The 24028-nt window shown below is 37.3% G+C and overlaps 1 protein-coding gene across 37 annotated transcripts in view; it reads left to right on the forward strand.

The window, feature by feature from the left end:
- Positions 1–24028, forward strand: part of CSNK1G1 (casein kinase 1 gamma 1) — a 189558-nt gene that overhangs the window by 53368 nt on the left and 112162 nt on the right. For 32 of the 37 annotated variants that reach the window (XR_011527515.1, XR_011527518.1, XR_011527530.1 and 29 more), the window contains one exon: positions 19867–20264. Coding sequence is in view for 22 of the 37 variants with exons in the window: in XM_070577299.1 (XP_070433400.1) it covers positions 20084–20264 (181 nt within the window). In the remaining 15 variants the exon portion in view is untranslated. Of the gene's footprint in view, positions 1–3800; positions 3909–19866; positions 20265–24028 lie in introns of those variants that run through there. The other 5 variants (XR_011527517.1, XR_011527538.1, XR_011527521.1 and 2 more) reach the window with 1 other exon arrangement.

Raw genomic sequence — 24028 nt, forward strand, 5'->3', positions numbered from 1 at the left:
TCACACAGCCCCCCAAGTCACTTATTTTTAAAATGTAAACTCTCTTTTATAAACCTAAATCTCTTAAGTGTAAATGTTACTCCCCTGCTTTAAATACTTAAATGGCTTCTCATTGCCTATCAGCAACCTATAAAATCCTCAGTGAAGGACTCCTGCTGTCTCTTTACCTTGCACACTGTAATCTCCAGCCTTGCTGATCTTTTACCAAGAGCCTTTCTTTACAGGCTGTTCTTCTCTCTGGAGGCTCTATTCCTAGTCCTTGATAAGGTCAGCTCCTACTCATCCTTGAGGGCACTGTTTAAATGTGGCTTTTCTTTTTTTGCTCAGGAAGATTAGCCCTGAGCTAACATCTGTTGCGAATCCTCTTTTTTTTTTTTTATTTGGCTTGAGGAAGATTAGCCCTGAGCTAACATCTATGCCAGTCTTCCTCTACGTTATATGTGAGCTGCCTCCACAGCATGGTTGATGAGTGGTGTAGGTCCGCACCTTGGATCCGAACCTGCAAACCTGGGCTGCCAAAGCAGAGCAAACTTAACCACTATGCCACAGGGTGGGCCCCTAAATGTGGCTTTTAATAAAGGCCTTAATCACTCTCTAAGGCTCTCCCTTTTGATTTCCCCATAATCTTTATTTTAGTAGACCTTTGGTTTCTTTGTAGCATGGTCCAGATTTGTAGTTCTTTTATTCATGTGATTGTTCGTGGTGCCCTTTTCTAGCCTATTAACGCTGTGAGCGAGCACAGGAACGATATATACGTTGAGTTTACTGTTATATCCCTGATGACTATTCTAGTTTTAGACACGTAGGAGGCACTCACTAAGAGTTGATTGAATTGAGAACTCCTCTTTGGATAAATACAGGTGCTTATATTTTTCCTTTTTGATACCTGGACATTAAGTAAACTCCTCCAGTAATTGTTATACATCTTTAAGGTTCTTTTATATAGAGATAATATTTAAAAATCTGTGCGTTTTGTTTTTAAGACTTTAGAGTTTAGAGCAGTTTTAGGTTCACATGAAAATTAAGAGGAATGTACAGAGATTTCCCATATTCCTCCTGCCTCCACACATGCATAGCCTCCCCCATTATCAACATCCTTCACCAGAGTGGTACATTTGTTAGAACTGATGAACCTACATTGACACATCATAATCACCCAAAGCCTATAGTTGACATTAGGGTTCACTCTCTATGGGTTTGAATGTATGTATAATGACATGTCCACCATTATAGTATCATAACATAGCAGTTTCTCTGCCCTAAAAATCCTCTGTGATCCATCTGTTTATCCCTCCACCACCTCCCCCTGGCAACCACTAATCTTTTACTGTCTCTGTCGTTTTGCCTTTTCCAGAATGTCATATAGTTGGAATCATACAGTATGTAGCATTTTCAGATTGGCTTCTTTCACTTAGTAAATGCATCTAAGTTTCCTCTGTGTCTTTTTGTGGCTTGATAGCTCATTTCTTTTTAGTGTTGAATAATATTTCATTGTTTGGGTGTACCACAGCTTATTTATCCATTCACCTACTTAAGGATATTAGAGCCCTTAGCATATTAATAATACATATTTTAAATTCCTGATCTGATAATTTTATCATTCTTTCCATGTCTGGTTCTGATACTTGCTCTGTCTCTTCAAATTGTGTTTTTTGCCTTTTATTATGCCTTCTAATTTTTTCTTGATAGCCAGACATGATGTACCCGGTAAAAGGAACTGTTATAAATAGGCCTTTAGTAATAACGTGGTGAGGTATGAGGGCAGGGGAAGCATTCCGTAGTCCTATGATCAGATGTAAGTCTTTTAGTGAGCATATTTCTCTGGACTGTGAGCTTCACAAGTGTTTCTCAGGGTTTTTTTCTCTCTCCTTATGTGGAACTGGATGGCTGGAGTAGTTTGGAGTTGGGTGTTTCCCTTCTACCATGTAGAAGGCTAGAGGGGGCTAGAGTTGAGTAGTTTCCTTCTCCCAGGTCAGTTAGGCTCTGCTAAATACCCCAGCAGCTTAAGCTCTCGGTAACTAGTTTCTCCAGAGGACATGCCTTCTTAAGAACAGAGTCCTCTGGCATATTTCAAAATGATTCATTTTCTCCTTCCCCTGCTGGAAGCACAAAAGGATTTTTTTCTTCGGTGTTTACTGTCAGAACCTGGTCGAGGTACTGGAGGTAAATTTCACAAAATTGTGGGGCCCTTCCTATGATTGGGTCCCCCTGGAAGCTTTAACTCTTACAGTTGTCCACACTGAGTCTCCAGATATTCATCAATTACAGTTCAGGTTTTCCTGCCCCAGCACTGGTTCCACTGAGTATTCTGATTTTCTGCTCCAGTAAGTTGTGACTCCTGTATTCACTTGTCTCTCTCCAATATTGGGGGTAGTGGTTTGCTCCATGTTCTCCCCTCTCTGATGGAGGCAAGAAGAGTTGTTGACTTTTCAGTCTCTTAAGCTTTTTACTTGTTAGAGTGGTGACTTCCAAGCTCCTTATATGTAGAACTGGAAACCAAAAGTCCCTGGTATATCTTTTTCTTTTTATTTATTTATTTACTTTTTGGTAAGGAAGATTCTCCCTGAGCTAGCATTTGTTGCCAGTCTTCCTCTTTTTTTTTGCTTGAGCAAGATTCACCCTGAGTGAACATCTGTGCCAGTCTTCCTCTATTTTGTATGTGGGATGCCTCCACAGCATGGCTGATGGATGGTGTAGGTCCACGCCCAGGATCTGAACCCATGAACCCAGGCCGCCTAAGCGGAGCATGGAACTTCAACCACTCAGCCACGGGGCTGGTCCTTTTTTTTTCCCAATCATTCTTTAAATCTTTTTTCCCTCTGGTAAAAGATAGTAAGTTTCAGATATGTCCCTTTTCTTGTAGGAGAAGGTAAATCAAATGGAGGGAAGTAAATTTCTGTCAAGGCTGAGAATAAAAATGTGGATTTCTACCCTTAGTCTTCTGCCTCACCAACTGTGTGCCTATGTTAAATAGGCTGTTTCTGCATGGCCTGGAGAAAAACATAAGAGCTGAATATTGATTATGGCAGAGAAACTCCCAGATAAAAAAACTTAGAATTGGATTTTAAACAAAACCAGTGTCTTGGTTGTTAGTCTTTATCTTCTGATGCTCTATTATGCCATCTAGGATGGGTAAAAATTTGGGTCATAATTTTCTAATGACCAGTGCCTTTTCTACAATAATAACACGTTCAGTGTAATTAAGGCAAGATATAATTGTCATGGTACTTGGGATTATTATGTTTTTCTTTCTCTTCAGAATGATGGCAGGGATTATGATCTCTTGGATTTGCTCTTTTCAACTTTGTTAAATGTCTCCTTTGTTTGAAAACCAAGATTGAGAACTCATGCATTCATTTATGTATTTCTTTGTTCATTAAATATATGAGAAACTCCTATGCCAGGCCCTATGAAAAAAATGGTAAATGAGACAGTTTCTACCTTTACAGATGTAATACACAAGTGAATAAGCAATTACACTGTACCGTAATTAGTGCTATGGTGGGGTGCTAAAAGTACAGAAGAGGGGCATGTAACACAGAGTTGAGGAGTCAGGAAAAGTTTTCCAGAGAAAGAGACATTTTAAGGTAAAAGCTAAAAAGGAGCATAAATCAACCTAAAGAACAGAGATAAAAGAGGGATCCAGGCTAAGGGCCCGTTGGAGGAAATGAAGTTTGGTGTTCATTAACCTAAACTGTAACATAGGGGGAGGATTTAATTGAAATGAAGCTGGAGAGGTAAAGCAAGTGCCAGATCAGGAAGGACTTTGAGCTTCTTAAAGAATTTTACCTTTCTTCTAAGAGCACTGGAAAACCACTGAAGGCCTTTGAGTTGGAAGATGACGTGATCAGACTTGCATTTTGGAAAGTTCCCTATGGGTATGATGTTGCACAAATTGGAATGGAAAGGTAAGAGAGTTGAGAGGAGAAACCTGGAAGCAAGGAGATCAGTTAAGAGATTCTGTTCCATCTTGGTGGGAGAATGGTTTCTTTGCCAAGGTGCCAAGAATGAAGATGGAGAGAAGCTTATAGATTTGAGAGTTAAAAGAGCTAAAATTGACAGTTCCTTTGTGTCCTGTTTAGGTTACTGGGTAGGTGGTTAATGGTATTGGTTATTGAGATAAGAACCCAAGAGAGGAAAGTAGGTTTGAGGTTTTCTTGGGGAGAAGAGGGGTGTGGTGGGAGTAGTAGGAACCAAGAGAAGATGAGTTTAATTCAGACTGTTGAATTTGAGGTGTCTGAATTTTCCATATTTAAGTAGAAAAATTGAGTATGCCCCTGAATATATAGATCTCAACCTCTGAAGAAAGATGATAGCTGGAAATGTAAATTAGAATTTATCAGCATATAAATGAATATATGATATGAATGCTTAGAACAATGCAGCAGTGTCTGGGAACAGTGTGCTTTACGTAACGTATGCTTAATAAATATTTGTTGAATGAATGCATGACCAGAAGGGGTGGGAGTTGTTTTGAGTGAGAAGAGAGGCAGGCTTGGGCCAGTACACGGAGGAAATGAAACAATTCAAGGACCGGCTGAGTAAGAAAGAGCAGCCAGAGAGAGAGGAGAAAAATCAGGAGAGAGTGACAGCATGAACTCAGAGGAGAAAGAGTATTCTAAGAAAGAACAAAAGGTCACCAGTGTCAGGAGATCAGGAAGATATGGACTGAAAAGTGTTCCTTGGATTTAGCCTCCAGGATGTAAAAGTTTACTTGAGGAGGAGAATGATAGTAATGGTTTGGGAGGATGGGATTACAAAGCCTATTGTGGAGTGTTCAGGTATGAGGAAATGGAAATAGTGAGTGAGGACAACTCTTCAGCTTGGTTGTGAAGGGCCTGTGGGAGAGAGAGGATGATAGCTGGACAGGAAATAATGATCAAGAGATGAGTGTTGTATCTTGTGTTTTTGTGGGGTTTTTTTGAGTTCATAATAGTTTACATCATTGTGAATTTCAGTTGTATGTCTTGGATTTTTAATGGGAAGACTTTGAGCATGTTTAAGTGTTCATTGTAGGAAGTTGGCAGAGAGGAAGATGATAAAAATATAGGTGAGAGAAATAATACAGTGAAGTTTAAAAGTGATTTGCCTTGGGCGGGAGGGCCACCTCTCTTATATGACACAGGAAGAAGCTGAAGTAAAGATAGGTAGCTTTGCAGGCAGGTTTTGCTAGTTTGGTGTTAGAAAATTGAGGGAATTTGCATCTTTCATCAACAGATTTTTTGTTTCCTTTAGCTGACAAAATAAAAATTTTAATAACTAAAGTATTACATGCTTATTTAAAATTATTTATAATGCGCAAGTGTAAAATGAAATTTAAAGTTTCATTCTTTGCTCTTTAATCCTGCTCTTCAGAGATTAGTGTTCAGTTTCTCATCTATCCTTTTGAATTTCTTTTTAAGTACATGCAAACTATATTCACACAAGGGAGGTTGAAAAAGGATTTTAAATATTAATTATTTTTTTTTAATTGGCCTCATAATATACATATTATTGTACAACAGGCATTTTTTTACTTAATACATTGGCTCTCTTTCCAGAGCTAGCATATTATGGATTTACCTTTTTTCTTTTCAGTACCTATACACTGTTCCATACTATGGATATACTGTAATTTAACCATTTTGCTAGCCCTGGACATTTCAGTTGACTGTAGTTTCTTGCTATTGAAAATAATACTCAGTGGATGTCCTTATTACTTTTGTAGAGTCAAATCATAGTCAGGGTTTGGTTCTAAAGTTATCACATGAGATTAATATCATGTGTAGTTCAGATATACCGCCTTCAAATAAATCCAGTGTGGTCAATTTTTCCTCCAACATTGGATCAAATTGTTATTTCTTCAGCTGAGCACCAGATAAAGTTTTAGTGCGTTCTGGGGATATATTGTACAAAAATATGTGTCTCTTCCAACAATAAAACTACATTCCTTGTTGTGAGATTCACATACAGTCAGAGCCGATATGAATGTAGTACAAGGGAACAAGATTCCTTTCTCTGGTTTATTGCACTGTGAACCAATCCTTTATTGAATGTAATGGTAGGTGAGATTGGGCTTCACTATTTTCCTTTTTTTTTTTGTTTGCCAAGGGCATAAAGTTTGTGTATATATGATACAACTCCCTTATTTTTAGCACACTTGTCATGAATTTCTGTACTTATGTATGGATTGTTCAAAATGAGATTTAAAAGTCAAAGGGATTGCAGCTAAGTTTTTAAATTGTGTAGTTATTCTCCAATAATGTTATGCCAGCCTATACTTCTTCCAGTAGTAGATGTGGCTTCTATTTCCTGTGTAAAGTAGATCATCTGCTAAGGATAAGGAGGCAGGTAGCAGAAGGACTGTTTAGCATGATTCAGGGTTCCAATGAATTAAGAATCCACATATTTATAGTGATATTAGTTGTGACGTTTTTCTCTACCAGTGCTTAGCAGAGCCCAGGTGTGGATACAGAGAAGGTGAGTAGTTAGATTCACACAGGATAGGGGCTTTGGCATAATACTGCTCGAAGTGATAATTGCAGAATCTTAGCAGATTGGAGAAGAAAGTTAGGTCTAGAAGGGGCTGGTAGAGAGTTGAGGACCCTCAGAGGTTGATGAAATCACAGAATAAGTATAATGGAAGTAATTGAGTGAGAAACCTGGAAGGCAAATAAAATCGAAGTGACACTGTGTTTTACATCAACCTGTTATTTTTACTTGAAGAATGGGCAGCCCTTCTAAAAATGTATAGCAACAAACTGTTTTGCTACAGTCTGCAAACATATTAAAAATGTATGGAACAAACTAATTTATGAGAATGACGTTAGTTCTTTTCACTGAAAGTGGAAGATGTAAACCCAAAGATAATTCATTTCATTTTAATTTACTTTTTTAGTTGTAGGATGCAGTAATTGCTACAGATATACAATAAACAGCATTTAAAAAACCCAAGTATTACAGATTAAGTAGACATTGTTTTCTGTGCCCTTTTGGGAAGAATAGTACAAAGAACATTTTTTTCCTCAATCATTTGAGAGTAAATTGCTGACAAGATTTCCCATAAGCTCCAGTGTTTTAGTGTGTATTTCATATGTTTGAGTATATCTAATCTTCAGACTCAAATCGTTTAAGTTTTCCAGTTGTTTTAATAACATCCTTTATAGCAAAACATGCTAAGTATTTTAAGACTAAGTAAATATCCTATTCCTAATCAGACATTTTTTTGTAAGTTAATTTTTATTGAGTTTATGATAGTTTACTATCTTGTGAAATTTCAGTTGTACATTATTGTCAGTCGTATTGTAGGTGCACCCCTTCACCCTTCGTGCCCACCCTTGACCCCCGCTTTCCGCTGGTAGCCACTAATCTGTTCTCTTTGTCTACACATTTAACTCCCTCATATGAGTGGAGTCATACAGAGATTGTCTTCCTCTATCTGACTTATTTCACTTAACATAATTCCCTCAAGGTCCATCCATGTTGTTGTGAATGGGACAATTTTATTCTTTTTTATGGCTGAATAGTATTCCATTGTATATATATATACCATATCTTCTTTATCCAGTCATCAGTTGATGGGCACTTAAGTTGCTTCCATGTCTTGGCTATTGTAAATAATGCTGCAATGAACATAGGGGTCCATGGGACTTTTGGAGTTGCTCACTTCAAGTTCTTTGGATAGATACCCAGTAGTGGGATGGCTGGGTCATATGGTATTTCTATTTTTAATTTTTTGAGAAATCTCCATACTGTTTTCCATAATAGCTGCACCAGTTTACATTCCCACCAGTAGTGTCTGAGGGTTCCTTTTTCTCCACAACCTCTCCAACATTTGTTACTTTTTGTTTTGGTTATTTTTGCCATTCTAATGGGTGTAAGGTGATATCTTAGTGTAGTTTTGATTTGCATTTCCCTGATGATCAGCGATGATGAGCATCTTTTCATGTGCCTATTGGCCATCCGTATATCTTCTTTGGAGAAATGTCTGTTCATGTCTCCTGCCCATTTTTTGATCAGGTTGTTTGATTTTTTGTTGTTGAGTTGTGTGAGTTCTTTATATATTATGGAGATTAAGCCTTTGTCGGATATATGACTTGCAAATATTTTTTCCCAATTTGTGGGTTATTTTTTTGTTTCAATCCTGTTTTCCCTTGCCTTGAAGAAGTTCTTTAGTCTGATGAAGTCCAATTTGTTTATTCTTTCTATTGTTTCCCTTCTCTGAGAAGACATGGTGTCCGAAAAGATCCTTTTATACTGATGTCAAAGAGTGTACTGCCTATATATTCTTCTAGAAGCCTTATGGTTTCAGGTCTTACCCTTAGGTCTTTGACCCATTTTGAGTTTATTTTTGTGAATGGTGAAAAAGACTGGTCAATTTTCATTCTTTTACATGCGGCTTTCCAGTTTTCTCAGCACCATTTGTTGAAAAGACTTTCTTTTCTCCATTGTAGGCCCTAAGCTCCTTTGTCAAAGATTAGCTGTACATAGTTGTGTGGTTATATTTCTGGGCTTTCAATTCTGTTCCATTGATGTGTGCACCTGTTTTTGTACCAGTACCATGCTGGGGTTTTTTTCCCATTTTTTTTTTTATTGAGTTATTGATAGGTTACAATCTTGTGAAATTTCAGTTGTACATTAATGTTTGTCAGTCATGTTGTAGGTGCACCACTTAACCCTTTGTGCCCACCCCCCACCCCACCTTTCCCCTGGTATCCACTAAACTGTTCTTGGTCCATAGTTTTAAATTCCTCATATGAGTGGAGTCATACACAGATTATCTTTCTCTTGCTGGCTTATTTCACTTAACATAATTCTCTCAAGGTCCATCCATGTTATTGCAAATGGAATGATTTTGTTCTGTTTTGCAGCTGAGTAGTATTCCATTGTATATATGTACCACATCTTCTTTATCCATTCATCTGTTGATGGGCACTTAGGTTGCTTCCACGTCTTGGCTATTGTAAACAGTGCTGCAATAAATATTGGGGTGCACAGGAATTTTGGGATTGCTGACTTCAGGCTCTTTGGATAAATACCCAGTAGTGGGATGGCTGGATCGTATGGTAGTTCTATTTTTAGTTTTTTGAGGAATCTCCATACTGTTTTGCATAGTGGCTGCACCAGTTTGCATTCCCACCAGCAGTGTATGAGGGTTCCTTTTTCTCCGCAACCTCTCCAACATTTGTTGCTATTAGTTTTAGATATTTTTGTCATTCTAACGGGTGTAAGGTGATATCTTAGTGTAGTTTTGATTTGCATTTCCCTGATGATCAGCGATGATGAGCATCTTTTCATGTGCCTATTGGCCATCAGTATATCTTCTTTGGAGAAATGTCTGTTCATGTCTCCAGCCCATTTTTTGATTGGGTTGTTTTGTGATTGAGTTGTGAGAGTTCTTTATATATTAAGGATATTAAGCCTTTGTCAGATTTATGACTTGCAAATATTTTTTCCCAGTTAGTGGGTTGTTTTTTTGTTTCAATCCTGTTTTCCTTTGCCTTGAAGAAGCTCTTTAATCTGATGAAGTCCCATTTGTTTATTCTTTCTATTGCTTCCCTTCTCTGAGAAGGCATGATGTCCGAAAAGATCCTTTTGATACTGATGTCAAAGAGTGTACTGCCTACGTTTTCTTCCAGAAGCCTTATGGTTTCAGGTCTCACCTTTAGGTCTTTAATCCATTTTGAGTTTATTTTGGTGAATGGTGAAAAAGAATGGTCAATTTTCATTCTTTTACATGTGGCTTTCCAGTTTTCCCAGCACCATGTGTTGAAAAGACTTTCTTTTCTCTATTGTATGCCCTCAGCTCCTTTGTCCAAGATAAGCTGTCCATAGATGTGTGGTTTTATTTCTGGGCTTTCAATTTTGTTCCATTGATCTGTGCACCTGTTTTTGTACCAGTACCATGCTGTTTTGATTACTGTAGCCTTGTAGTATGTTTTGAAGTCAGGGATTGTGATGCCTCCAGCTTTGTTCTTTTTTCTCAGGATTGCTAGACTTTTTTTTTTTTTTTAATTTTATTTTTTTCCTTTTTCTCTCCAAAGCCCCCTGGCACATAGTTTTGTATTTTTAATTGTGGGTCCTTCCAGTTGTGGCATGTGGGATGCCGCATCCGCGTGGCCTGATGAGGGGTGCCATGTCCGCACCCAGGATTCGAACTGGCGAAACCCTGGGCCGCTGAAGCGGAGCGTGCAAACTTAACCACTCGGCCACAGGGCTGGCTCCACCTAATCAGACTTTTAATTTACTCAATTATATCTGTGTAAATTCCTGGTTTCCTCTTTGGGACACTGAGGAGTCTTGACACGTCCTCAGTTACTGGGAACCACTGAGAACAAAGAAGGCAACTTAGGCAATCACAAAGATTTGAGAGACAACTAAAAACTAGGGCTTACTGAACAGTAAGTTTCATTTCCTACAGGAGATTACTCCATCAAGATTGGGAGATGTCGCTGTTTTGTCTAATGCATAGAAACCATCACAGAGAGTCAAGGAAACTGAAGAAACAAGAATATTTTTCAAACAAAAGAACAAGATAAGACTCCAGAAGCAGACCTTAATGAAATAGAGATAAGTGGTTTACCTGATAAAGAATTCAAAATAATGGTCCTGAAGATGTTCACTGAGGTCAGGAGTCCTTTAGAATTGAAGGAGAGAGAAACAGTTTTCCATACAAGCAAAAACTGAAGGAGTTCTTCACCACTAGACCAGCCTTACAAGTATTAAAGGGTCTCTTCAAGCTGAAACTAAAGGATGCTAATTAGTAGTAGGAAAATATATGAAAGTATGAATCTCACTGGTAATGGTAAATACATAGTTAAATTCAGAATACTCTTAATGTTGTAATGGTGTTGGGTAAATCACTTATATATCTAGTATGAAGGTTAAAAAAGAAACAGTAAAAATAACTATAACTACAATAATTTGTTAGTGGTTACACAAAGTAAAAAGATGTAAATCGTGGCATCAAAAACATAAAATGTGGAGCGGCAAGAGTAAAATTATAGAGCTTTAGTTTACACGTTTTTTTCTTTCCTTCTTCTCCCCAAAGCCTCCCCGTACATAGTTGTATATTTTAGTTGTGTGTCCTCCTAGTTGTGGCATGTGGGACGCCACCCCAACATGGCTTGATGAGCGGTGCTAGGTCTCTGCCCAGGATCTAAACCAGTGAAACCCTGGGTTGCGGAAGCAGAGTACACAAAGTTAACCACTCAGCCGTGGGGACGGCCCCTTTAGTTTGCATTTTAACTTAAGTTGTTATCAGCTTAAAATAGACTTATAAATATAAGATGTTTTTACATAAGCTTCCTTTCAACCACAAAGCTAAAACCTATAATAGATACACAAAAGATAAAGGAATCTAAGCATACACTAAAGAAAATCATGAAATCATAAAAGAAGAGACAAAGAGAACAAGAAAGGAACAAAGGAATTACAGAACACCCAGAAAACAAAAAAATAGTAATAGTCCATACATATCAATAATTAGTTTAAATATAAATGAACTAAATTCTCCAATCAAAAGACAGAGTGCCTTAATGCATAAAAAGACAAGACACAATTATATGCTGCCTACAAAAGACGCTTCTGCCTACAAGAGACACACACACACTGAAAGAGAAGAGATAGAAAACGATATTCTATGCAAATGGAAACCAAAAGAAAGCACTGGTAGCTGTATTTATATCAGACAAAGCAGACTTAAGACAAAGATTATAATAAGAGACAACATTGTTATATAATGTGAATCTAACAAGAGGATATAGCTTTTGTAAACACAAAACAACATAGGAGCACCTAAATAGATAAAGTAAATATTAACAGACCTGAAAGGAGAAATAAATAGCAGCACAATAAGAGTAGGGGACTTCAGTACCTCACTTTGAATACTGGATAGATCACCCAAACAGAATATCATTAAGGAAGCATTGGACTTAAAGTACACATTACACCAGATGGACTTAACGGACATTTAAACAACATTCCACACAACAGCAGCAGAATACACATTCTTTTAACTGCACATGGAACATTCTTCAGGATAGATCATATGTTAGGCCTCAAAACAAGTGTTGATAAATTTAAGAAGATTGAGATTGTATCAAGCATTTTTTCCAACCACAATGATATGAAACTAGAAGTCAATTACAAGAAGAAAACTGGAAAATTCATAAATATGTGGAAATTAAACAAACATGCTACTAAACAACCAAGGGGTCAAAGAAGACACCAAAAGAGAAATCAGCGTAGTATTGAAAGTCCTAGCCAGAGCAGTTAGGCAAGAAAAAGAAATAAAAAGCATCCAAATTGGAAAGGAAGAAGTAAAAGTGTCACTATTTGCAGATGACATGATATTATATGTGGAAAACCATAAAGACTCCCCAAAAACTGTTAGAACTAATCAACAAATTCGGTAAAGTTTTAGGATACAAAATCAATATACAAATCTGTTGCATTTCTTTACACTAATAACAAACCATCAGAAAGAGAAATTTTTATAAATTCCCATTTACAATTGCATCAAAAGGAATAAAATAGCTAGAAATAAATTTTATCAAGGAGATGAAAGATCTGTATACTGGAAACTATAAGACATTGATGAGAGAAATTGAGTAAGACACAAATAAACGGAAAGATATCCTGTGCTCATGGATTAGAATATTGTTAAAATGTCCATACCACCCAAAGTGATCTACAGATTCAGTGTCATCCCTATCAAAATTTCAATGGCATTTTTTCACAGAAATGGGAAAAACAATCCTAAACTTTATATGAAACCACAAAAGACCCCGAATAGCCAAAGCAATCTTGAGAAAGAACAAAGCCCAAGACTTCACACTTCCTGGCTTCAAACTATAATACAAAGTTATGGTAATCAAAACAGTATGGTATTGGCATAAGAACGGGCACATAGATGAATGGATTAGAATAGAGATCCCAGAAATGAACCCATGCATTTATGGCCAATTAATTTACAACAGAGGAGTCAAGAATATACTGTTGAAAAACAAAATTCAGCTGAGTAAATTTGAAAATCTAATTGGCTTTATTAAACAATTCATGAATTGGGGAGCATCTCATCTGGCAAGTACAGAGATACTCTGAAATGTTACACAACATGGAAGATTTTTATACTAAGGAGGATGGGACAAGGAAAGGAAGTCTGAGGGGAAAAATGAAAGTTCATTGGAGGAAAGTAAAAGTTCAGGTAACAATGGCTTCTGATTGGCTGAGCTGTGGCATCTTCCATTGGCTGGGCTTGTTGCTGGACAAGAAGGAAGTCTTCGTTTCTCCTGCTGTAGTAGTAAAGTAGTTGTAGTTCCTGTTTGGGAGTGCAAGGTAGTTCTCTTCCTGTTGGGGCTTGTAACTGACGGCTTCCCATTTGGGAATCCCAATTTTGTAATTGATGAAGAGTGGTAGGGTGTGATAGCTCCCCTACAGGCCTTCCTGACTCCAATTTTAGTTGAAGTTTCCTTGATTAATTTTAATAATACAATGGAGAAAGGATAGTGTCTTCAATAAATGGTGATGGGAAATCTAGACTCCTGTCTCACACCATACACAAAAACCAACTCAAAATGGCTGCAGACTTCAATGTAAGTACCTGAAACCATAAAACTCCCAGAAGAAAACATATAAGGTAAGCACCTTGACATTGGTCTTAGCAATGACTTTTTGAATGTGACATCCAAAGCAAAGGCAACGAAAGCAAAAATAAACAAGTGAACTACGTCAAACTAAAAAGCTTCTGCATAGCAAATAAGAACTATCAATAAATGAGAAGGCAGCCTACAGAATGAGAGAAAATACTTGCATATTATATATCTCCACAGGAGTTAATGTCTCAAATATATAAATAAGTCATACGATTCAATAGGAAAAAAACAATCCGATTAAAAAATGGACAGAGGAACTGAATAGACGTTTACAAAGAAGACGTACAAATGGCCACAAGTACATGAAAAGATGTTCAACTTCACTAATCATCAGGAAAATGTAAGTCAAAACCACAATGTGGTATTACTTCACACCTATTAGAATGGCTGTCATCAAAAGGACAAGAGATAAGAGTTGGTAAGGATGTGGAGAAAAGGGAACTCTTATGCACTGTTGGTGGGAATGTAAATTGGTGCAGCCACTATGGAAAACAGTATGGAAGTGCCTCAAAAAATTAAAAATAGAACTGTGATATGATCCAACAATCCCACTTCTGAGTATATATCAAAAGGAAAGGAAATCACTGTCTCAGAGATATCTGCACCCCCATGTTCTTTGCAGCATTATTTACGAAGCCAAGACATGGAAACAACCTAGGTGCCCATCAAGGGATAAATGAATAAACAAGGTGTGTTATGTATGTGTATATGTACACACAATCATACACGTTAGAATATTATGCATCCATAAAAATGAAGGAAATCCTGCCATTTGTGACAATATGGATGGAACTTGAGGGCCTTATGCTAAGTGAAATAAGTTGGACTGAGACAGACAAATAGTGTATGAGCAATCTCACCTATATGTGGAATCTAAAAAATGAACTCACAGAAACAGAGCACAGATTGGTGTTGCCCAAGGCAGGAGTGGGGAAGGGGAGTGAGAAATGGGTGAAGGTGGTTAAAAGGTACAAACGTGTAGTTAGAAGATAAACAAGTCCTGGGGATATAATGTACAGTATGGTGACTATAGTTAACAATACTGTATCATATATTTGAAAGTTGCTAACAGAGTAGACCTTAAAAATTCTTATTACAAGAAAAAAATTGTAACTATGTATGGTGATGGATGTTAACTAAATTTATTCTGGTAATCTTTTCGCAGTATATACCAATGTCTAATCATTATATGGTACACCTTAATACAATATTATGTCAATTATATATCAATAAAACTGGAAAAAATAATTGTCAGATGGGAATAGACTGAGCAGTGAGGAATGGAGTAGTAAAAATGGAGACATTAATAATTGGAATTTTTGGAAAAGAGAAACGGTAATAGTACCAGAATCTGTAAACATTGTTTTTCCTTTTAATAATACTCCCATAATGTATTTTGGCTAAAATAAATCAATTTTGATCATTTGTTAGGTTAATTAAAGTGAGGTTCTTATTTTGTCCCCCTTTTTTTTTTTAAAGCTAAAATGAATTTATGGGCCTTTTATTTGTACTTAAATTGTCCCATAATTTTTTTATTGTCCTATAATTTTTGTTAGTTTTTTAGCACACACAAACACAAGCATGTGCAGATATTTTTACTGAATGTTTACTGAATACCGTCTTCGGCTGTGATACTGCTTTTGAAATTTATCCTATCTTCTAAACATTGAGTTAGGCTTTTTTTTTTTCCCCCTAAGATTGGCACCTGGGCTAACAACTGTTGCCAATCTTTTTTTTTTTTTTTTTCCTGTTTTATTTCCCCAACCCCGACCCCTGTACACAGTTGTATATCTTAGCTGCAGGTCCTTCTAGTTGTGGGATATGGGAGGCCGCCTCAACGTGGCGTGATGAGTGGTACCATGTCCGCACCCAGGATCCGAACCCTGGGCCACTGCAGCCGAGCGCGCAAACTTAACCACTCGGCCACGGAGCCGGCCCCGAGTTAGGCTTTGATCTCATTCTTCAGGGAGCTTACAGTGGGAATTTCAGATATTGTTGCAGCCACTGTTGGGAACTCAATGTAAGGGGAATTGTGCTGGAAGCTCTGGGAGGAATTTTCATCCTCACCAAAAAAGATGAATGACGAGAAAGTCTTTTGCTATTGCCCTCTTATTTCTATTCTGGACGCTGCTGTGGGAAGTGATACCCAAAGCTGAAACTTGTGACCAAGAGACTGGAAGCATTAGGATCAAAGCCAACATGTGGCAGATGAAGGAATAGTAGAAGAAAGAGTGTGGTGACTTTGGAGATTCTTTAAAGTTATATACTTACCAGGTGATCCAGCAGTCCTACACCTACAAACAGTTTCATCATAAGTTATATCAGAAGAGAGAGATTTGGAAGCCTGGCAGTCTCTTGTCTTGACTATCAACAAAGGCTGAGCATGTTTTGATTTTAAAATTTAATTATTTATATGCCTCATTTTTGACAGTTCAAATATCTGAGAATCTGAATTAACAAACCATAAATCAGTGATTTATTTTCACTTGACAGATTCACAGCTGTAATTCTATAAGTATTTGCTTTGATGGTTTCATAATATGACAATTTTTTTTAGACTTTATGCAGCTTCTCAAAGTACTGTTACATAAAGCAGTAAATTCACTTTAGTCATTTCATTCATGATAAAAGACCCTAACTGTCTTTCCCACAAAGCATTCATTGCTGCCTTACAGAGAGTGACTTTGGGCCAGGGAAGCTCTTAATTTTGACCTGTTTCTTTTGTATGTTGGCTCAGGGTGGTAGTTACTAGAAACATAAATTTCTCCCCTTTCAGTGTGATGAAATGCTGTAAGATGTCTTCTAGAGTGGTCTATGAAGGAAAACTTGCTACTGACCACTGCACAAGATAGCCACAGTCTGCAACTCTGACGTAAACCAGGCAGATTTGGCATCAGTTTTCCACCCACAGTTGGATGAGTTGGATTTGTTGATTTTACCATTTGCAGTAATTCTTTAATATGCTAGAGAGCTCTTATAATTTCACAGTCAAGAAATCTGTGTGTATAAATCTCTTTTGATTCAGTAACTTAGGTGGGGCTTTGTTGATAAAAGTGATGCCTTCTGGGCAAGGTAAAACTGGTTCCTGCAATAAATTATAACTTTTGATTACCAAGGATATGTGGAATACCATACTTTTAAAATTATCTTATCTCTCCTCTAATTCAGGTATGCTTAAATTGATAGAAACTACTAGAATTAGGCTTTTTGAGGAACTTGCTAATATGACTCTAAAAATCCAAATGCTTATGCATCATCATATTAACATGCTTAATAACTAAGTTGCAAGCACCTGCCAAATAGTTTACTCACCAGAAAAATAAACATCTACTTACTGCATTTATATAATGTCTCTCCTTTTTTTTTTTTTTTTTTTTTGGTGAGGAAGATTGGCCCTGAGCTAATATCTGTGCCAATCTTCCTCTATTTTGTATGTGGGACACTGCCTCAGCATGGCATGATGAGCAGTGTGTAAGTCTGCACCTGGGATCTGAACCTTGGAATCCTGGGCTGCCAAAGCAGAGCATGTGAACTTAACCTCTACGCCACTAGGCAGGCCCCCTTTCTCCTTTTTTTTTTTTTAACTGTTAAAAGAAAAGGGTAGATAATATAAGCATATAGTTTGTCTTTTACTGCTGTCCTTGGAGCCACTTTTTAAAAATAAGGTTGAAGTATAGCTTAATTGTTACCTTGGATATTCTCTTTGACCTGGTTCTTGAGCTAAATTTTTCATATGTTATCTGCTAGGAACTGTAAATAAACCATTTAATATCCTTGTGAAATGGTAATCCTAACTAGCTTATGTCTTAACACTAATGAATTTAAGTGAAATTTAATCAGTACATGGTAGATGGCACATGGATGGTATAGACAGTGGTGCTCCAAGTGTTAATGATGAATTGGTTATAAAAAGTTTCCCAAAGGACATGGGATATGAGGCAGACCTTAAATAAGACAGAAGGGTTAAGAGGCCATTCTAGGTATAAGGGCAAGAATGGATGCTCCTTGTGTTTATGTAGTAGCTTTTTAATATGTGAGTTTAAATAGGGAGTTGACATTGCAGGGACTCAGATGACAAGCTAAATAGTTTGTAATTGGGAAGTAGAAAATAGTTGTGAGCAGTGTGTGGTGATAAAGAAATAGGATTTTAAAAAATTTAATTGTTCAGTTGGTTTGATTTCTTAAATGAGAGGTGCTGCATAAGGTAGTATTGAATATTATTCATCTTTCATAATTATAGATTCGGCCTTGCTAATATCCCGTGGATAGATTAGAAAATTGATACTTTAAATGTGAGTTTTTGCCATGTTTGTGGGAGGTGAAGTGATTGTTCTGATCTACAGGCAGGTGTTAAAATCATTTCCCAGCTGAATATGAATTTTGGCTTTCTGCAGGTTTCTAACCTGGCAAGTACTATGTGTTTTTCTGATATGTACATGCAAGTATACATGGATGATGAGGGCTGTGTGTGATTACTCCAACTAATGTTACGTGGGTCTAAGTGCAGTGGAGAAAGTTAATGACAAACATTATAAAATAACCTCCATCTGTTAGAAAACAGAGTGAACACAAATGAAAAATATGAAGAGGAATAGACAAGGTAGTACAGTTTTCCACATCTTTTAAATGAGACTGTTAGACTAGTGATAATTTATGAAAATTTGGGAGTTAGTTGAAGTCTCAAAATTGTCCAGATAAGCTAAGATACATTCTTTTCCTGTCCTCAAAAAAATTTATAATATAGGGAAGAAAGTAGAGTCTGACAGTTTCTCATATATAGACACACACACACCAGTTAATGGGGTGCTTTCTAAATAAAAAATCTTAAATTTTATTTCCATTTTCTTACTAATATTCTTTGAGGGACTTTGGGTAAACAACAAAGATAGATGGAGGCTATTAGGTTGGAAATAAGAGAAAGAATAAGAAGAAATACAAATTCATAATGTTGTTCATGTAGGAAATACAGTAATTGCTGACCTCTTCTCATCACTCTGATTTTTTTCCTTAACAGAATATACGTTATGAATGTAGGTGTATTGTTTGCTGAATTCAGAGAAATGTGTCTTGTTGATGATTAGCTTTGTGGAAGCCTAAAGTCATTGGACAGTTTTAATAATGCAGTGAAAACAGAAAAGATGAAAATAAATATTTCATGTTAACTACTATAATGAAGTAAACAGATGATATTCTTGGGTCATGTGCCTATTTGTGGAGTTAGCGCACAAGTTTGTGCCTGTCGCTGTACCAGAGAATTAAAGGTATCCATGAGAAGCTTACAGTCTAGACATTTTTCCTTTATTACATACATGCAATAAGCAGTTATAAGTAATAGCTAAGCAGTTCTAATTCTCTTCTTCCTTAAAATTTTAAGGAGAATACTTAATGAAAGTGAACCGTAAGTATATATTTAGTATGTGATTCATGATAACAGAATTTTTTTTGTTAAGCATACACACCTGGGTTTTTAAAAATAGGATCAAAATTATCTCATTGTAAACTTTTGTCTTTGGCTTAGTCCTTAATTGGGACCTGGAGAATTCCACTGGCGATGAGTTTAAGATTTTTTGTTTCTCAGCTTGGTTTTTACTTTGGGGTGTGCAGAGGATCTGCCTTGAGCACTCTGTTCTTGTACACTCAGTCCACAGCGAAAACCAGACCAAAGGTTGAGCTTTCCAAAGCTTGAGTCTAGGACTGCTTAGTACCATTAGGATTTTGGAAAGTCCTTCATAGAAGTAGTCTCTGTCGGTCAGTAACTTCTCTTGGATTCTGTGATTGCTGTCAGTGCTTGGTAAATGGTGGGGATGGAAGAGTGGGGACAGTGAGTAGCCTCATTTCTGATAGGTTCTGTCCAAATTAAAAGGAAGAGCTTTTAATTAGCCTCAGTTTATTTAACTTGGCTTAACCCCACTGTATCTTTCTGTTAGCCAGTGATGAAAAAGCCAACAAATGGCCTTCTTTTGGGTCATATGTCCGGTAGGAGAAGAAAGCATTTTATATTAAAGGCTTGTGTTCCCTTAGCTGCCATGATATGCAGCCTCCTGAACTTATGTTACCAGATGAATAACTAGTCCAGATGGCTAAACTGATGGAGGGTATAAAACCAAAACCCATTTCAGGAAGATATCCACTTTGCTCGTTTTTGGATGGGATCCATTCTAATTAGTGGTAACTTTTTCAGTTTGTTTTAAAATTTAATTTTTAACTGTATGTTTTCTTGATTTTTACCTAGGTTACAAAATATCCTCCTATGCTTGAGACCTACAGACTACATGTCCTACAAGAACTAATCAATGGTTTTTCATCTTCTGGAGATACATTAGAAACATAAATATGGTGCCAAACGAACTCCTTACCCTTCTCTGACTACGGTTTATTTGAACATACTTTTGTATTGAAGAGAGGTATACAGACTGAGGCTACTCGTGCAGAGACTGTCGTGTAGGATCATGGACCATCCTAATAGCGAGAAGGATGAAAGACAACGAACAACTAAACCCATGGCACAAAGGAGTGCACATTGTTCCCGACCATCTGGCTCCTCAACAGCCTCTGGGGTTCTTATGGTGGGACCCAACTTCAGGGTTGGCAAGAAGATAGGGTGTGGGAACTTCGGAGAGCTCAGATTAGGTAAGAACTTGGTTGCATCAGTGGCTTCCACTAACAACAACAACAGCTACAATAAGCTTTGGTGTATTTCAAGACAGTAGTTTATCGTTTTATGAGATTCTCTTAAGGGGGCCTGTTAGAAGAACTAAAGAATTTGTGAAGGGGACTATAGTCATTGTCGGTTTTAATTGTTATCCAAGGTTCATCTCTTTATGTGTGATAGGCATTTAAATTTTCCACCAATTCTGAGATTTTATGATGAAGGGAGATCTGCATCCAGATAATCAATAAATTGAAGATCTGATTTGGTTGGTCTAAGAGGGAGAACCCTAAATTCTCTCTTTTTAACAAACTCCCGGGTGATCTAGATGCTGTTACAGGTCCTTGAATCACACTTTGAGAAGAGAGTAAGGCCTTTTTTAGTTCAGACTCTACCCCTGTTAAGGGAAGAGTAAATCCTTACTCAGTAATACCCATACCTAGTCTGCAAGGATGTATATCCTGTTTGGAGAGGATTTCCAACTGATACTAATGTTTGCGTTTCTTTCTGGAAGTCCCAAAATCAAGATTGAGCTAGAACTACAGGGAGAAATTATGCAATTTTATTTCTCAACCAAGGGAATGGATTTTTTATTTCAAATATGAATTTGAGTGAGGTAATGAATAATGACAACATCAACCAGATTGAAGATGTGAAATTGGGAGGAAGATACATTGGGTATTTTTAAACTTTTTTATGGCCCTCCCTAGGAGAATGGGGAAGAGAAAATGAAAGATTTTAATAAATGTATGAAGTTGAACATCAGCTTGGACAATGTGAAGAGGTCCCGTTTTAGGCTAAAGTGTTTTCTTTTCCTTAATACCCGTTGAGGCTATGGATTATTATGAAGATCCATTGTAAGAGACTGGCCATTGGGAGATTAGGAGTGTGGGAGTATAAGATGATTATTCTTTGTTACCTCTGCTGCTTCTGATGATTCTGCAAAAGAAGATGGAAAAAATCCTCTCTCTAATCCCCCATAGAGAGATTCAGGGAAACATCACTACACTACCCAGAGATCACTGGGTGCAGAATTGAATTTAGGGATGCTGAGAATGTATTTTTACCAGTAGAAGGCTGGCAGCCTGGAATTTTAAGAACTGACTGGGATAATGAAAGGCTCTTTATGTTTAGTGATATGTTCATGTTCAGGTTATCAAAGCCAGCAAATGCTACTGAGAATAGGAGTAAGATGTGTAATTTCACACTACTTGAGTTCCTGGCAACTGCTGAGTTGCTTTAGCAACTAGTTTCGTGAACATTCAGTTATGTAATGGATTGACTCTACTGTAACATCAGTACCTGACTTAAATAGATTGTGACATAAACATCAACAAAATTACTGCTGAGAGGCAGTTTATAATGCATATAAACTCAGGCATTCCCAAAACATCATAAAATTATTTAATTTCTATAAAAGTAAAGAAAAATATTGGTCAGTGAAAACTGGAAATCTATTTTATTTAATTACTTAAGTCTAGATTATATGATCTTTAAGTTTGCATGAGAATGGAAAAATCCATTCAGTTAAAAGGATAAATTTGTAGCCCACGTATATTTTCAGAGTAGTAGAGTGTTGTACTTTATTTCCTCCATGAATCTAGGATAATTTTGATACTTCTCCTTTTGACTTGTCTTGTAGTCAGTAGAAAGAACTTGTCTTTCTTTTCAAGTGGTTTTGTTCTTGTGTGTTTATCAGGTTTTCATTAGCCCTGGGGCCATATTTTTATGGCATCGTATCCAGGAATAGTTTTATGGACGAAAACCAGAAAAGGTACTTTCAGAATCATTTGACATCTTCCTAACAATAGAATGTGCTGTAAACCCCATTCCTTTGTTCTTTTGCTCTGATATTATTAAGTAGAAGATTGTGCAGACAACAGAAAATATAAATTAGGAAATTCCAAACTCAAGGCAGGTGCAGATTGGCCTCCACCAAGGCTACAAGGCCATAGTTTCTTCTCCAAACTCGTTTCTTTCTCTAGCCACACCATCTCTTGTGTCTCTCATACAGCCAAGTGCATTTCTGCTTTAGAGCTTTTACACTTATAGTTCCTTTTGCCTGCAGAATTTTTACCCCAAATTTTCCTTAGCTGGAGCTTCTCATCCTTCAGGTCTCAGTTTATATGTTACTATCTCAGGGAAACCTGTGACTTCTCCTCCACCTCCATTTAAAATAGCACATTTTGAGCCAACCCGGTGGCACAGCAGTTAAATTCGCACGTTCTGCTTTGGCGGCCCAGGGTTCATCAGTTTGGATCCTGGGTGCAGACATGGCACCGCTTGTCAAGCCATGCTGTGGCAGGCGTCCCACATATGAAGCAGAGGAAGACGGGCACGAATGTTAACTCAGGGCCAGTCTTCCTCAGCAAAAAGAGGAGCATTGGCGGCAGAAGTTAGCTCAGGGGTAGTCTTCCTCAAAAAAAAAACAACACGTTTCTTCCCAGCCACATTCTATCCCATGAAACTGCTGTATTTTGTTCATTGTGTTGATTTCTATGTGAAATTATTTTGTATATTTGTTTACCTGTTAATCGTCTCTCCTTACTTGAATATAAGCCCCTTGGAAGGCAGGGTTTGTCTCTGTATTATTTACTGTTGTTACTTGTGGGATGGATGGATGGATGGATAGCCAAATGAATAGGAAGGGTGGGGGGAAACTGGGCTCCTTCGGGCTCCTGGTATGTGGCAGGGGTGGTAGGTAGTGGCCTTAGTGTGTAGATAGACCCCTGGATTCCAGACAGAGAACCAAAGAAATAACGTAATGATTAGTACATTTTGGTTCTCTGAAGATCTGTTTGTACCCCATCATGCATTTAACAAACATTTCTTGAATATTTACTCTCTTGCTAGACTTTGGGAAAGATACAAAGAATAATAAGATGTAGTTTCTGTCCTTTGTATTATTTGATTAAGAGTAGGACAGAACTTCCACTGGTGGGCCCGAGAAAAAAGGGCTCTCCAGCAGCAGGGTGCACAATCACTGGATCTTGTGAAAGTGCCTAGCATATTATCAGAGCAGCAACTAGTTTTATATGACTGAGTTATGGAAGTGTTTTCATGGTATCAAAGCATTTTGACTTTATCTTGTAGGCAATGGAGTAGAATCATCAAGGGTTTTGCAACAGAAGAGTGACATGATCTGGTTTGTATTCTAGAAAGATAATTTAGGTAGTTGTAAGATTAGATCAGATGGAAAAGAGATTGACATTTTGTGGATTTTGCTCTAATTGTTGTACTTGTCACTTTGTATCATCTTATTCCATCTCTCTGCCTCAAGATATGCTTGATCATAGTACTTTGCTTTATTAACCTTCATATTCTCAACTTCTTTTACTGTGTATGGCATATAATGAGTACTTAAGAAATGTTTGGCTTTATAGTCCAGGTCAGAAATGGCTGGGCCTTCCTTGGCTCTTAATTCTGAAAATGACAATGAGATGGAGAGGAAAGAATGAATTAGGGAGAAATTTAGAAAGTAGACTATAGGCAAGATTTGGTTACCAATTATTTGAGGGGAGGATCAAAGATAATGAGTTTTACAGCTCAGGAAGACCAAGTGAATGAGGAAGCCTTTAATGGAGACAGGAAAGGTAGGACTAGAGTAGGCAATGGGGAAGGCAGGCAGATAGAGTTTGTGAATATATTGACTTTGAGAAGTGTGCAGCACATATGCAGAAATGTGAATCTGAGATTTAAGTTTAGGCTTAAGATAGGGATTAAGAAATCATCACCATATAGGTGA

Source organism: Equus przewalskii, chromosome 1 (assembly GCF_037783145.1).
Source record: "Equus przewalskii isolate Varuska chromosome 1, EquPr2, whole genome shotgun sequence".
NCBI classification, from domain to species: domain Eukaryota; kingdom Metazoa; phylum Chordata; class Mammalia; order Perissodactyla; family Equidae; genus Equus; species Equus przewalskii.